The sequence below is a fragment of the Ceratosolen solmsi genome, unplaced genomic scaffold (assembly GCF_000503995.2).
Source record: "Ceratosolen solmsi marchali unplaced genomic scaffold, CerSol_1.0 scaffold45, whole genome shotgun sequence".
Lineage (NCBI taxonomy): Eukaryota > Metazoa > Arthropoda > Insecta > Hymenoptera > Agaonidae > Ceratosolen > Ceratosolen solmsi.
In genome coordinates, this window is record NW_011948436.1 from 343,056 (window position 1) to 357,898 (window position 14,843).

Here is a 14,843-nt window from a genome sequence, read left to right on the forward strand (position 1 = left end):
GTTTATGTAGGGAACGTAACTAACCCTGTCCCTCTTTATTATTTTTTTTTTTCATTCTCAACTACGTAGCACCATTGGTCATATTAATAAGTGTCCTACGGGAACATTAATCGAAAGACCCCCTGATAGGTGTCCACCCCGTTGAATAAAAAAGTGCACACTGAAAAAAAGAAACGAAGAGAGAAACGAATAAAACTGCTCGAGGTAGAAAAAAAAAGAGGGAGAAAGTCTGCCGAAAATTTCCCAGCTGTTGACGCTATCTGCATCGGGAATCAAAGATGGCGGACTTCGCTGCGTTACGTGTGTCGAGGCGAGCCTTCAACCCTTGCTATCTGCGCCCTATCGTATACATAATAGGAGCCCTTCCACAGGGGCAGACGTACACCGGGCGACAGCCGTTACCTACCCACACTTATCAATCCATACCGGGCAACTTCTGTCAGACGGAGAAAGTTTACATATTTTTCATATGCACCGTCGGTCGTGGCACTTTCTTTTCTTCTTAATCAAACGGAAATTCACGTTAACTAACATTTTCGCATTCATCGCACATCTATAGACATGTCGGATACTGATTCTCTTTCATTTTAAATTTCAATTCAAGGAAAGACGAGTATTTTCAACATACTTCATTATTTTAATTTCTAGCTCGCTTTCGTGTCCTCGCACCTCGAGGAAAAATAACAGCTAATTCTTAAATGTAAATAACAATTAAGGGGCTAAATATGTTGGGCGAAGTGTACTTTACCGGCTTAGGACAAAAATCTAGCCTGCCATACAATATTTTTCTCGTACAAGCAGTTCATGCTTTTTCCTTTTTTCTCTCTATTGAAAATTGCTCTATTATTTCTCGCATGATGCATACATCGATTAATCCACGTTTTCGTGTGTCTGTGTGCGTGCGCGCTCAAGTTTGCCCGCACACGCGCATACATGGCCCGGTGTTATTTCCGTTGCCTAGATCGTATCGGTAATAATTTTCCCTCCGCGTGTCTTTCTCTTTCCTCTTTTTTATTAGACAAGACATCTGCGAACGAGACGCAAACTGTTAAAAAAAAAAAAGATAAAATGTGCAGCATATTGTGCTAAAAGCATATATCACCCGCACGAACGACGTTAAATATTAGTATTTTACTGTTTATTTGAGTTCTCGATTGAGTTTCGAACAATACCATTATGTCCAATAAAATGCTTTAGTTTCTATATAAGCCATTAAAATAATATATAAAAGTATGTATAAATGATGAGCCGAAAAGAGATCATCATTATTAGTATGCGAGTACTAGGGAATACTATCATAAAACGTAATGTAAATTTCTTTTTTACAGAACTGATTGAAGCTGCTTCTATATTATTTACATATCATTAATACGACAATAGAACTTGTTACAATCGGATATCATGAAAAAAAAGCTATAAAAGAAATGTAACAACAATTTTCTCGTTCGTTTTTCTGTGCAATGTTTGGTTTGAGTAAGTGCTCCTTTAAACATTTAAAATACAAGAATCTTATGCGCTAATGAAAGAAAGAAATTTCCTTAAGAAAGTAATACCTCCGTACATGCCTAACATTTCAAATTACGACTATCGAGTTCTTGTTGTGAAGGCAGTAGAAAGTATTATGGATAGAAATTTTCATGCTCCATAATATAAATTGTCACAACTACTAAACATTATTACCTAATACTTTGGTAACCAACTACATAAAGCTGATTGTTATTTCAGGTATGTCGTTATAGCAATGAGAAGTACGAGTTGTCGTAGACTTTTCATCGAAGAATGCGATCATACAACAGCAAAGTCATTGTGAACGATGAAAATAATGTTACGCTCGTATCTCGCTCGATGGCGTTAGAGCTTCAGTCGTCGGCGCCCACGGATTCATTGGTGATCGTGTAGTTCGCAATCGACGTGTTTCACGAGCGATAATACGCCAACGATAACGGAGACCGCTAATTCGCTCGCAAAGCTCGAAAAGCACTAATTCCGCAATGACGCACGAGCAGCCGGAAATAGAGGGAAGAAATGCGAGGGTGATCGATTGGCCAGTGTCTCCGAAAAGTCGAGCGAGCACGTTCGCACGTGAAAAAGTGAAAGGAAGGAAAGACGAATGGGAGGGTGGCAGCCATAGAAATACGAAATAAGTCGCGAAAGAGAGTGGAGCCAAACATTGTAACGCGCTGACGAGCCGTCCCGCCCACCCATCAGTCAAGCCTCGCACGCGAACGGACGTCATCGCCATAGCTGTTGCCGTGGTCGTCACCGTCACCGTCTCCGACACCGACACCGTCACCGTCGCCGTCACCCTCGCCCTCACCCTCACCATCACACTCACCCTCACCCTCACCCTCACTTACGGTAAGAAAAGTACGCACCTTACGATTAAGTTGACCTTCCTCCATTTTAGCCTTGAGACTTAGTTACGCAAGGGAAAAACGTCAAACCTTCTCGTTCAATTCGAATGGCGATACTACTCTTGCCAAATGACTTTCCATTTCTTAGACGAGTTTAATTTATATATATTTTTTTTCTTTCTGTTCGCTTACTTCCTAGTGTCTCGATATTATTAAATCGGGTAGGGTAAAGTCGCCTAGGCAATATAAAATTGTAGGGAAACATGAACTAGATGTTTACCATTATACGTCCGGGGCAGAACTGCGACTTGAATTATGGTCTACATTACTTGATAACACAATTACAGGCAGTTTGAAATTTACACTACTACAAATATTATTTCACTTTTTAATCTCTGTCATTCGCAAGTCAATACAAGGAAATGGAAATAAAAGTTTCTCGTACTTGTATATTTTCAAATAACATTACTGTTCTGAAACTTATATAAAAACATAATTGTTAAAGACGATCTGTTTCCTAAATTATTTGCTGTAATTTAAGTACTTGACGTAAGATAAAAGTAAATCGATATATTAACTTGCTTCCTACTACTGTAGTATTTAATCACATAGTAAAAGACACAAAAACATTATGTAAATAATTATTAATTATATACAAATAAAAAAATATTTTTACTAGATGCGAATGATCGATATCTTTTATTTTGATCTTTATATCAAAACGAATATATTACGTCAAAACAGTCCATCAATTATAATTTATTTCATTATATCAGTCATATGATTTAACCACATCTACAAAGAAAATAAATAATATTTTACAGTTATTTGCTTATGTAATTTTATTAATGGATAATGAATTTTTAAAAATGTAATTAAATACGACAAAAACTCAATCGATCCTTTTACAACGAAGAAAACAAAACAAAAAGAAAATAAGTAATTTAATATTTTCCAGTCAAGAGTATCGGCACTGAGAATCGCATTCTAGTTTTATTATAAAAACCCCAAGAAAATTAAATTAATCGAATTCACATAATCCCCACAAGCATAATTTTATCGCGTAATTTTCAATCTTGCTACAATCAACCATTGTCTTACATCATCGCATCTATTTATCCACGCATTAAGTAAGAGTTGTAACTGCAAATTCCTTATTAGCAGTAGTAGCCCTTAAGCCGTTATTAATCCATCGAACAAAAACTCGACGAGCAATAGATAATATTCTCTGCAGAGCGGATAATTTAATCAATTTTATCAACGTCTTCTTTCATTGTCTGTACTTATATTAAGAGTACAAAACAATATATTGTCGAGCAATAGTACATCTAGACACTTATTGTTCTATTGAATCGAATTCTTCTAGTCTCCTTATAAGGAAAACAGCTAGAATAAAAATGAAATCTTACTCTCCACTATAAACTATATAAATCATTTTTTCTTCCAGGGAAAGTCTTAATCAACCAAAAGAATATTATGCTTGTTACAATCATTAGTCATCCAGCAAGAATCTCAAAACAGAACGAGTATATTCAAAGCAGAGTTGCGAAGTATGTCGAAATTAAAAAAAAAAAATAAAAAAAAATAAAAAATAACACGATCGATGGTAGGCGTAAGAGTTTGATCAATAAACTTACCAATCGTCGTTTGGGCTTGATGAGCGGTCGATTTTGTCCGTTCATCTTATAGTAGAGTCCACAGGCATTGCAAAGGTAGTGTCCCGTTCCATCTCGTCGCCATAGCGGAGTCGACGTCGCGCCACAGTTGACACACTCGCGACCCTCTGACAGTCGACCCCCGAAAACGACATATTCGTTAGATTCTTTCGTTCTTATTATTATTCGTTTAGTTAAGCTTAATATGCGGTACTTTTGTACTTGCTACATTTTCGAAAAAATTGCCGTCGAAAGAAAAGCGAAAGCCACCCTTAATGTTAATTTGTATTGAATTATCGCTGTTCTATTTTCTTTATTGCCAAAATCGGTAATATCTTGCAATTTTCTTTGCGGCATAATTTTTTGACATCGAAAACTCGATTTCGTACTAGTTAATAGAGAAGTTTAATTTAGAATAATAATAATGAACCCCGGTCAATTTTGATAATTTCAATTAATCAATCAATATAATATACCCCACGTTTATAACTCTCATTCGAAATCGAGATTCTTCAATGTAATAAATTTAAGATCTTTAATCAAGCAGGCACAGCAGCATTATTTAAAACTTGTATTGAGTATTTCTCAGATAGGCATAATTTGTAATTAATGATAGACTATTTAATGGAAAAAGTATGCCAGTACAGGTCGAGGCATTTTCCGAAAATACTCAATTATTAAACGGCACTGGCGAACTTGTGTCCTGACACCAACCACCAGTGAATTATATAGCATGCACAGCGAACAAACCACCAAGCGATTACCAGAGCAAAAGCAGAAATCTTATACAATATAAATAATCAATACAATGGCTGAAATCCCGTTACGTATATATATATATATATATATATATATATATATATATATATATATATATACACATACATTGTCTCGTATATATATATGTACACGAATACATTGTCTCGTACATTTATATGTACGCATATGTATGATTATTCTTTTATATCCCAAGGGTTAATTATGAGGAAGAGAATAAAATAGTGGACAGAAAAGAATGTGAAAGTGAGTGAGAAAGAAGGGATGGGCAGAATGATGAATTTTTCTTGAATTGGTTTTTCTGGCCCATACTTTGCAACTTGATTACTGTAGTCTAATTTACGAAACATCTATGATTTACTCTCCATAAAAAAAAGGTCCTCATAATATCTCTCTCTCTCTCTCTCTCTCTCTCTCTCTCTCTCTCTCGGATCTTGATTTTGCAGCTTGATTCTGCCGGCATGATGAACTGCTTGTAGAGTCGTGATGTGTCCACAAATTATTCTTCGTCCTTGGTCCTACCATATTCGATTCCACGGTACACAATATTACGCGAAATAAACATTCGATTAAGTTACCATTTTCTCTTTCTATCACTAAACTAAGCTTTATACCTATAATCAAATTATATTTAAGTTTCATTTGAAAATGTATAACTGTAAAATGAAGTTTATAAGCAATCTTTGGATATTCAATTCATGATTAGTCTATATAATATATATATAAAATATCAATTATAAATGGATAGTATAATATTTGTATTTAAAATCTTTCTGTTATAATTAGAATTAAAAAATCCTTAATAAAATATTTATAATATTTTAATCAATCGATATCAATCTTCTTTTTATTAAAAAAAAAATCGTTTTCGTATCGATGAGTACTATAGACAAAATTTAGCGCTTCCTTGAGTTAAACAATATTATATCAAAAATCAAAAAAATGTAGTTACTCCACATTGAAAAAAGAAAACTCGTGCTTTCGTGTTGTATTTGCTTATTATATTATTATATAAGTGTGCGCGCATTTTTATGGGTGCCACTCCAAAAATTATTAAAAATAAAGTAATAGTGAGGCAAAATACAAAAATTGTGATTTCCTCTTTCACACAAATAATAGAATTGTGTGGACACGAACGTTATGTAAATATGTATATGCGTGCCCACGCGCGCGCGTGTTTTGTGTACATACAAAAGAAAAACAATAATACTGGCGTATACGAGATTGTCAAACTGATTATGTGAAATTTAATAATAATTTAAGTGTCATACAGACAATAAATATACTGTAAGCATTGGACGGCCGCCACCAAAAGCTCATGAAGGATTAAATAAAACGTAAGGAAATATTAAACAAACTAAAGAAAGATGATTAAAATACAAAGCACCAAAAAAAAAAAAAGAAAAAAGAAAAAAATAATGATAACTAAAATATTATGAAATAATATGAGAAGATAAATCAATTGTATGACTGCGATGCTAAACGTTTTTCAAAATAGTAATTTCTAATTCAAGAACATGATTTATTCTGCGTAAAAAAGCTCAGTCTTTAAGTAATAATGGTACGCTCATTTATCAAGTTATTAGTTTGCTCAGTAAGCTCGTAAAATATTGTATACCTACAAAGAAGCATTAATTTATTTTAATTTTCTCCCAATTAATGTTTTATTCAAATTTCAAATGACATCGAAGGGCAAGGAATATTAATGTAAATAAGAATAGCAGCTGACGAGTGCGACATAAAGTAAGATAAGAGATATACGAGTAGTATCGCAAGCCATATATTTCAGCCACAATAAAAAAGATCAATAATGACGAAAGATAAACGAAAAGTAAAAGAAAAAACATATTTAAGTTAAATGAAGTAACTGAACTAAATGAAATAAGGCGGATAGGAGGGAAAAAGTAGACGAGATGAAAGGTGGTAGAGAATGGTTGGCGAGCCGCTTACCGGCGGACGTCCTGGACTTGTTCCTGGGCTTTTGTTGCTGCTGCTGCTGGTGTTGGGAACCAGGTGAGTTTGGTGTATTCTGGGTGACGTGCGAGCCTAACAATTTCGAATCTGCCGACGTAAGCCCGGGGACGACGGCACCAGCGGCCGCTGCCGCGGCGGCAGCAGCCGCATGGTGATTTGCCGCCGAGGAAAAAAGGGAGGCGGGCCCATTATGGGGGTGATTATGGGAATGATGGCTGGGATACTGAAGGTGCTGGTACATGTTGTAGGCCGTCGCGGCGGGATCATACTGAGAGCCGTGGTGGGCGTTTCCCCCAGGATAACCGGTGTCGCGACACGGCGAGTTCGGTGTTTGCTGGTTGCTCTGGTAATCCTGCTGCTGTTGTTGCTGTTGTTGCTGCTGCTGTTGTTGCTGCTGCTGTTGCTGCTGCTGCTGTTGCTGTTGTTGCTGCTGCTGGCCGCTAGCCGTTTGCTGCTGACCGCCGCCCCCAGCATTGCCCCCCGACGGCTGACCATTACCTTCTCGCTGCTTGACCTGACCGCCCTGGCCTTGACCGCCGCCGCCACCGCCGCCGCCGCCGCCGCCACCACCTCCGCCACTTCCACCATGTTGATGGGGTGGCGATGGCGCTCCATGTTGATGGCCAAGCATCACCGAAGGCTTGACATCGCAGGACGCCGTCGAGGAGCCAAGAGCGTCCTGATGATGCATGAAGGCTCCCATGACGGCTGCGTGGGCGACCGCTGCCTGATAATCACTGCCGGCACCGCCCCCGGCCAATCCAAGACCACCCCCATTGCCGCTAGCAGTGCTGCCGTTACCTCCGGCGGTCCCAGCCCCACCGCCCCCAGTACCATTGGTCGTACTAGACGTTGTGCTCGCGCTAATGCTGTCAGGTGTCGCATCCTTGGGTGGCGTCGGAGGAAATGGAAAGGGGTGTCCGCCTCCATGATTCGCGAGACTGCTGGCAGTGCCACCTGGGCCCATACTTGAACCCAAAGGACTCTGGGGCTTCTCCTCGGATGAACCGTTGCTCGAAGCTGACGTCGTCGGGAAACCCCAGGGATGGAGGGACGGCCCAAAGTGTGGCCGGCAGACCTGGCCGATGGGCCCGCCCGCCATTCCGCTACCCGACATCCTGCCTGCAATCACAGCGGGGAATTTCGATCAGTTCGACTTGTTGTGTTCTGGGATCGAGTTACGGCATTTGACTAGTCTGTAACATCGCTGGAACAGCCACGCGAGCGAAAGAGACTATCGACGACTGTTTGTATCTTTTCCGGATTTTACACGAGTATTATCGAGTCGACAATTTATATCACATCCAGTTCACGTATTACATCACGACTTTGCACTAATATTCGCAAAAACTAACTGCACCTTTAGGGTATAACTATAAATATCAACTCTATGATCGTTGCCTTATCCTTTTCAATTTTGAAATTTGAGCCCTTTTGTACGACTTTTTTAATAATCCAGCGTTAATTAAGCTGCGAATATTCATTGTGCTATACAGATATAATAATTACACTCGCATACGTGCCACGATATCTAGAGGCTAGAGTCTTCAATCGATATATCGAATAGCTGTAGTGCAAGTGAGACAAATATGTCGTTGGGAAGCTTAATAATGTACACTATGCATGAAGAATTATATTATTCTACATTTTCTGTGTCGACACTCAATAATAATGGCACATCAATGTTGATTTTAGATTATTTAAGAAACGATAAGAATTATTACTTCTATTTGGTGATAATGGGCATAAAAGTCATTCGTCAGAATAAATAATTTATCATGGTCTTATAAAACGTCTCCGGATACTAAATTGACATACTAATAATAAATTTATATATATTCAGGGGTTACGATAATGTAGTAAAAAATGATAAATTTGTACCGAACCATTATGGAGTATGTGTTTTATATGTGCAATTTTGGATTGAAGAATTGTTAAAAAAAAAAAAAAAAAAATCAATTTTATAACATAAAATATAAGACAGCGAATTATATTCCTGGTTTTTGAAAAAATTAATACAGAGGAGAAAAATAAGAAAATAAAATATAGAATTGAAGTGAGACTTTCAAATTACAAATAACGCCGTCAATGATTCGAAATTACATTTTAAGAGAATTAAGGTTCTTCGTACTTTACAGCAACATGATATCAAAGTAAAACAAGAAAGTCGAGCACATTTTAAAAGAGCAATATATGTGGAAAAAGAGCCGATGACATGCATAAAAAATGTTATGTAAACAGAGAAGATTCACGCCTTCTCTAAATTTCGTACATATGTGAACATAAATATTGACCAAATTTTATCTCGGGCTTTCACTTTCTGCAGTCGTGCTTGAAAATCTGCTTAATTTTGGGAATCGACTTTTTGTTAGTGCGACATGGGCTAGAATTTTAGTGTGCAAAATAGTCGCTGCTCAAAATACAATGAATTACGTAAAAATTGTATATAATCTGCTCGCTGACTCGCCTCATTGTTTACGTCATATTATATTTTTACGAAAAATATTCCTATGAATAAAGACTGCATTATTCAACATAAAAGATTTCACATCGCATATTCAAGGTTATTCTAGTGGAGAATACCTTAAATTATTCCGAAAAAAATAATAAAATGTAAGTTATGACTTACATTTGCCTAAATTCTTAACTTTCACGCACTTATAATTGCTTTATCTTTTTCTAAGTTTTTATATAGATGAGATGTGAAATTAGATCTAATCATTATTCTATCTGAAAAGTTATATCTAATGTATTACTCGAATTAAACTATCGATGTAGGTACCAATTACTGTTACTATAGCATCTATTGAATTTTCAGAAAAACATTCTGTCTGGATAGTTAAACAAAAAATTTTATATTGCGGATAAATAGTTATATTATTCAGGAATTCATTTCATTTCCTTATATAGTTTGTATTTGATTAATGTAGTAAATTTATTTTTTCATCATATCCTCATATAAATTATTTCAAATAAAATATATTACTATTAAGAAATTATCAATGCATGGTATTTCAAAGTAATTAAAAAGTATTTGCAACAAACATTGAATATTAAAAAATGAAATTATTACAAAGACAACTGAATTAAAAAAAAAAAAACTGTAATTAATAAATGAAATCAATAGAAATGTAAATGTATAGAATTATATAACATTAATAGTATGATTTTATAATGGGAACATGCAAGAATCGTAGGAAATAAAATGCTCATATCAACCAATAGTAGCGAAAAACAAAATATATTAGCAAAAGGAATTTATAATATTATTACGATAAATTAAAAAAGAATGTAGATACTAATAATAAATGTATAAAATATTGATAAAAATCGAGCATAAATAGATGTGAGAAAGGAAAAAGTAAGAAAAATAGGAGAAAAGGAGCACATATGCTTGTATGAATATGTATAATAAATGCAGATAGTCACGATTATATCATGTATAAGCGAGAAACGCCGTACGATCGTAGTTTAGATAACGTATCTTGGTTCTTCACAGAACCTCATATTTTTTTATTTTTTTTTCTTATAAATGCGCGTGGCCGAGCAAACGACTGAGCCTTATCCGCCATTTCATCCTGTGCGTTCGCTCAAATGATGCTTTCTTCAACCCCCCCCCAACCCGCTTAACACTCGAAACGACTAGAGTATGGGAAAAAAACCAAAACTAAATATGCGTACATATACTTAAAATATTTTATATATTTTAATTACCCTGCAGAAATGAATTACAATCGCAATAATAAATTTTCGTATTCGCACTGTTATTATTCTCCTATATGCTTGTCCTTAAGACTATAAATAAGATGGAAGTCAGTATGAACAATATACGAAAGCATTAAAAAATGTTGCTCTGACCTATATGGATCGTTAGCAGTTAATATTTTTTCTATTTAGCAAGTGGTTATATCTTTTATGATATATTATATCTTTTATATTAGCCGAATAATTAAATACTAAATAATCCTAACTCTAATGGAATATTGTAAATAAATATTGAGCAAACTGATTTTGATAGATGGACCCTTGCACCGTAATAAAGCGCACCTTGTTCTCAAGCACCAGCACCCGCCATATTAGAAAGAGATGTTACTTTTCAATACTATAGGTAAGGCGTGTTTACCAACTCTCCAGCTGCATTGAAATATTTTCCTCCTCTATCCGTTCGTAGCTTTTCTACACCTTGGTTTTTTAATTATTTATTCATTTCTTTATCTTCTCTCGAAGAATAGAGGGCGAACGATTATTTTCATATTGCATGTTTAGGCCAGTTAATGTTACAGCTCATACAAAATTAATAAACGTTATCGCATAAATGATTCGAAAGTAATTACAAAATATAAATTATTTTTACAGCATGCTCGCGAAAAAAGTACAGCTCGGTAAAAGGGTGCATGCACTTACATTGAGAACTACTGTTTAGGATGCCTGGACGCGTCAACGTGCTTCGAAGCTCTTCAACGAGTATCGTTAATCGATACCGCATTCGACTCGAATTTACCAGCAGCACAAAATCGAGGCATACACAAACCCATAAACAGACGCGCGCGTGCGCGCACACACACATAAACTGATCCATTGATCCCAACATTTACTACTTCATTTATGAATTATAATATTTAGTTGTTTAGCGGTGATTTGTCTTGGTAGCTCTTATAGTCGTTATTGTGCGGAAACGATAGCGCCATTTTGCCCAAAGATTGATTCAAAATATCTGCGAGCCAGGGAAAATCTAATTTATTAATTATAACATTCACAGCGAGTGTTTAGTAATTAAATTTATATCGAACTGTAAATAAGAATGGTGATTATATATCATATGCTAATACAACGATGAACACCTCTAAGGAAGCTACGAAAGTCGAGTGGTTCGAGAGAGAAAGAGAGAGAGAGAGAGTTAAGGAAAATCTGTAGCTAGTGCGTAGTGGTAATAAAGATAATCGGAAGGGCGATCGACACAAGCAAAATGTCGCTAGGGATTGGCAAAACAAAAAGCAATGGTGAACATTCGACAAAGTAAGCCTTTGATCACTGCCGGCATCTCCATCGGCATTGACCATAGAATCAAAGCCCTTACTCCGAGTAATTAACTTCCATTGCTTTTGTGCTCTTACGCCTTTAGCGCGTAATAAAAACGAATCGCACTCTACATCTATCAATGCAAAAGCTTCTCGAAAGTTTGTCGCTGTGTCAAGGATTCAACGGAAATGAAACATAGGGCATTCAAAGGCAAACTGATCACATCTGTTGAAGAGAACTTTGACCTCGGCTTAATTTTGATTCACACTCTTGATCCCGCGTGGCTTACATTCCATTCGCTACAGCAAACTTTCAATTTTCCAAATAAAATCAATGTCACACATCGCTTCGCTACCTATACGAACATTGTATTTCAATTTTATAAAAACAAAACTACTTTATTATAGAATTTTTTCTTCTTATATATATATATATATATATATATATATATATATATCATTTGAATGTGTTATTTTACCAACAATATTAAAATATACTTTGAAATAATTTCTGCGGTTAATATTTTATATTGACATTTAAATAGTAAGTATACAAACAAACAAACAAAAAAAAAAAAAATAAGACGTCTTTTAACCATCTTGTTCTTGATATTGGAATAGTAGATACTTTATAATTTATAGTAAATATAGTTTTATATAAATGTAAAATTTAAAATTAAAAGTTAGGATAATATTTAAAATTAATAAATTTATCTAACGAAAGGCTTTACCTATGCAAATAATTTTAATAACGAAAGAAAATATTTGAAATTAACAAATATATATAAATGGATATCAGATTTGAGCCGATTTCATTAATTGAAACATTACATCAACTCTTTTGTAGTGAAAACGTATGTATGAATTTCATTAATCGAACGATATCTTAGAGATAATTTCTTTCAAATCTGAAAAGCTAAGCAAATATATGGAACACCTGCGATCTATGCAAATGAAGGCCAGGATTTTCTGATATCAAATCAGAAACTAGGAGAAAGCTAAGTATATCTGAAGATAGGGCAGGAGACGATAAGATGAAAGTATTTTGGAGCATCGCAAGTTTCTGAAATGAGAGGAGCTCACGGCTCCGTCAGTTGGCAGGGTTGGCATGGGGAGGGAAGGAGAAAACTCTCGGTAAGAGTGATAAACGAAGAGGAAAGAGAAGAGCCCGTCTCTTGGCTCCGCCTTCGGAACTCGCGTATGCATTTGCAAGATGGCGTCGTCTTCTTTGCCTCTCTCGTATACATGCACACGCTCACATTCTTGTATATATGGTATATAGAGAGATGTTAAAAAGGTCAATCGTGTGTGCGAAAAGAAGAGTAGGTAATCGAGCGTTGAAGAAGAAGAAAGGTAGAAGAAGCAGAATCGTCGTGGCGAATCGACACGAAGGGAGGACAAAAGGTCAGCCGTGAAGTGGCGAAGAGTCGAGTAGAACGATGAGGAGAGAGATAGAGAGAGAGAGTGAGAGACTATATATGCATAAGTACACGGATCACAGCGACGCTCAGAGCAGCGATCCGCTACCTCTACTTCCCTCTTGCAATTATGTTTATACCTCTCTCTTGCTTACCTCTCTCCCTATTATTCTCTCACTCTGTTGATCAAGAGTGAGAAGGAGAGGGGGCAGAAGAGAAGTTAGTCAGCATATATATAGAGCTTCACGGTTGGTTGCGCTTCCTTCCTGTCTGCTGTTGCTGCTACTGCTGCTGCAACCACTGCTGCCAACCTGTACACGCGATCAAATGCGTGTACACATGTGTTGCAAATGTGCGCGCGCGCGTGTGTGCGCGTCTATGGCTGGTGCAGTACTCTTTATCGATTATTTTAAAATATTCGTTGCTTTCTCATATGGAGTGCAGAAATATTTTGAAATCGAGCGTCACGATCGTTTCGGATTATTATAACGCTCGATGTCATTTAATGCTTAACGATATTTTGTATTATGTGTATCTTAAAAATGATTAAAAATGATTCCAATTGTGATTTAAGCTAAATCCTTAATTCAAAATTTTAATTTTTAAAAGGATATTTTAATGAATAAGAAAATAAAAAATTTTAAATATATATAAAAATCGAAGAAAACGGAAAAGTAAATGTAGTTGTATATAAAAACAAAGTGAAGTCTAATGAAATGATTTCATACCAATGCATACTATTTGAATAAAATTATACTAAAATCCTTTAAAACGAATGGTCTTTAAGATCCATTGCACAGACAATTTATATATTGCAAATTTAACCGTAAACTTAACCAACACCTTACTGCTCTTAAATTTTTCCGATATATAAGTATTTTATTTATTTCCTTGTAACCATTATCTTCATTGTAGCCATTATTGAATATTATCGTAAGATTCATCTGTGTTGAAAAATAAGTTGCAATGCAGAATTAAATATTACCAATTTTATTTATAATGTGCGAACATTTTTTCTATTTAAGTAATGATTGCCACCGATGGTGGACACGTTTTTATTGTTTTATCGGATAGTCATAAAATTTCATTTGCATTTGCATATTATAGTTACACGAAATGTATGTGAAATTATTCTCAGAATTATAATATTAACGTCTTGTTAAAATATCCTTTGAAATTATTTGTAAACAGCCTTGAGATTATTAAACAATTTGCAATTAAATAGTGATGATAGAAGAAGAGGTGAAGACAAGCTATGTGCATCGAGTTGACGCTGTTTTTCCTGAACGAACAGGGAACAGAGGCGTCTCCATGCTCGCTATAATGCAAATAAAAAATCCACCCAAAAGCAGAAGAAGAACAACGTGTCCAGAACTATAATCCGAGCCTTGCGCGCGTCGGTAAAAATCAGGCGTATCGACTTGCCCTGAACTCCAGCTACGTATCGAATTTCCTACGGGCGTTCCTTCGCCTTCGGATTGAGCAGCGGCGATCCACGTTCCCGTGTCATTTTTTACTCCCTCCCGTCGCTTCTGTATAAGCTAAACAAGAGAATGTGAGTATTCCTTTACAGACGAGCTCGTGTAGCTCTTGTCGCACCTCTGTCGTACAAATCTTTGAATGGGCGAAGAAGGGGGAGGGGGGGGA

General features: G+C 36.0%; 1 protein-coding gene across 3 annotated transcripts in view; it reads right to left on the bottom strand.

The window, feature by feature from the left end:
• LOC105365009 (trans-acting T-cell-specific transcription factor GATA-3) overlaps positions 1 to 14,843 on the bottom strand; it is a 154,784-nt gene that overhangs the window by 44,640 nt on the left and 95,301 nt on the right. For all 3 annotated transcript variants that reach the window (XM_011503061.1, XM_011503058.1, XM_011503059.1), the window contains exons 3-4: positions 6,737 to 7,882; positions 3,992 to 4,137 (exon numbers count right to left, since the gene is read on the bottom strand). In XM_011503061.1, the coding sequence (XP_011501363.1) occupies positions 3,992 to 4,137; positions 6,737 to 7,882 (1,292 nt within the window). The remainder of the gene's footprint in view (positions 1 to 3,991; positions 4,138 to 6,736; positions 7,883 to 14,843) is intronic.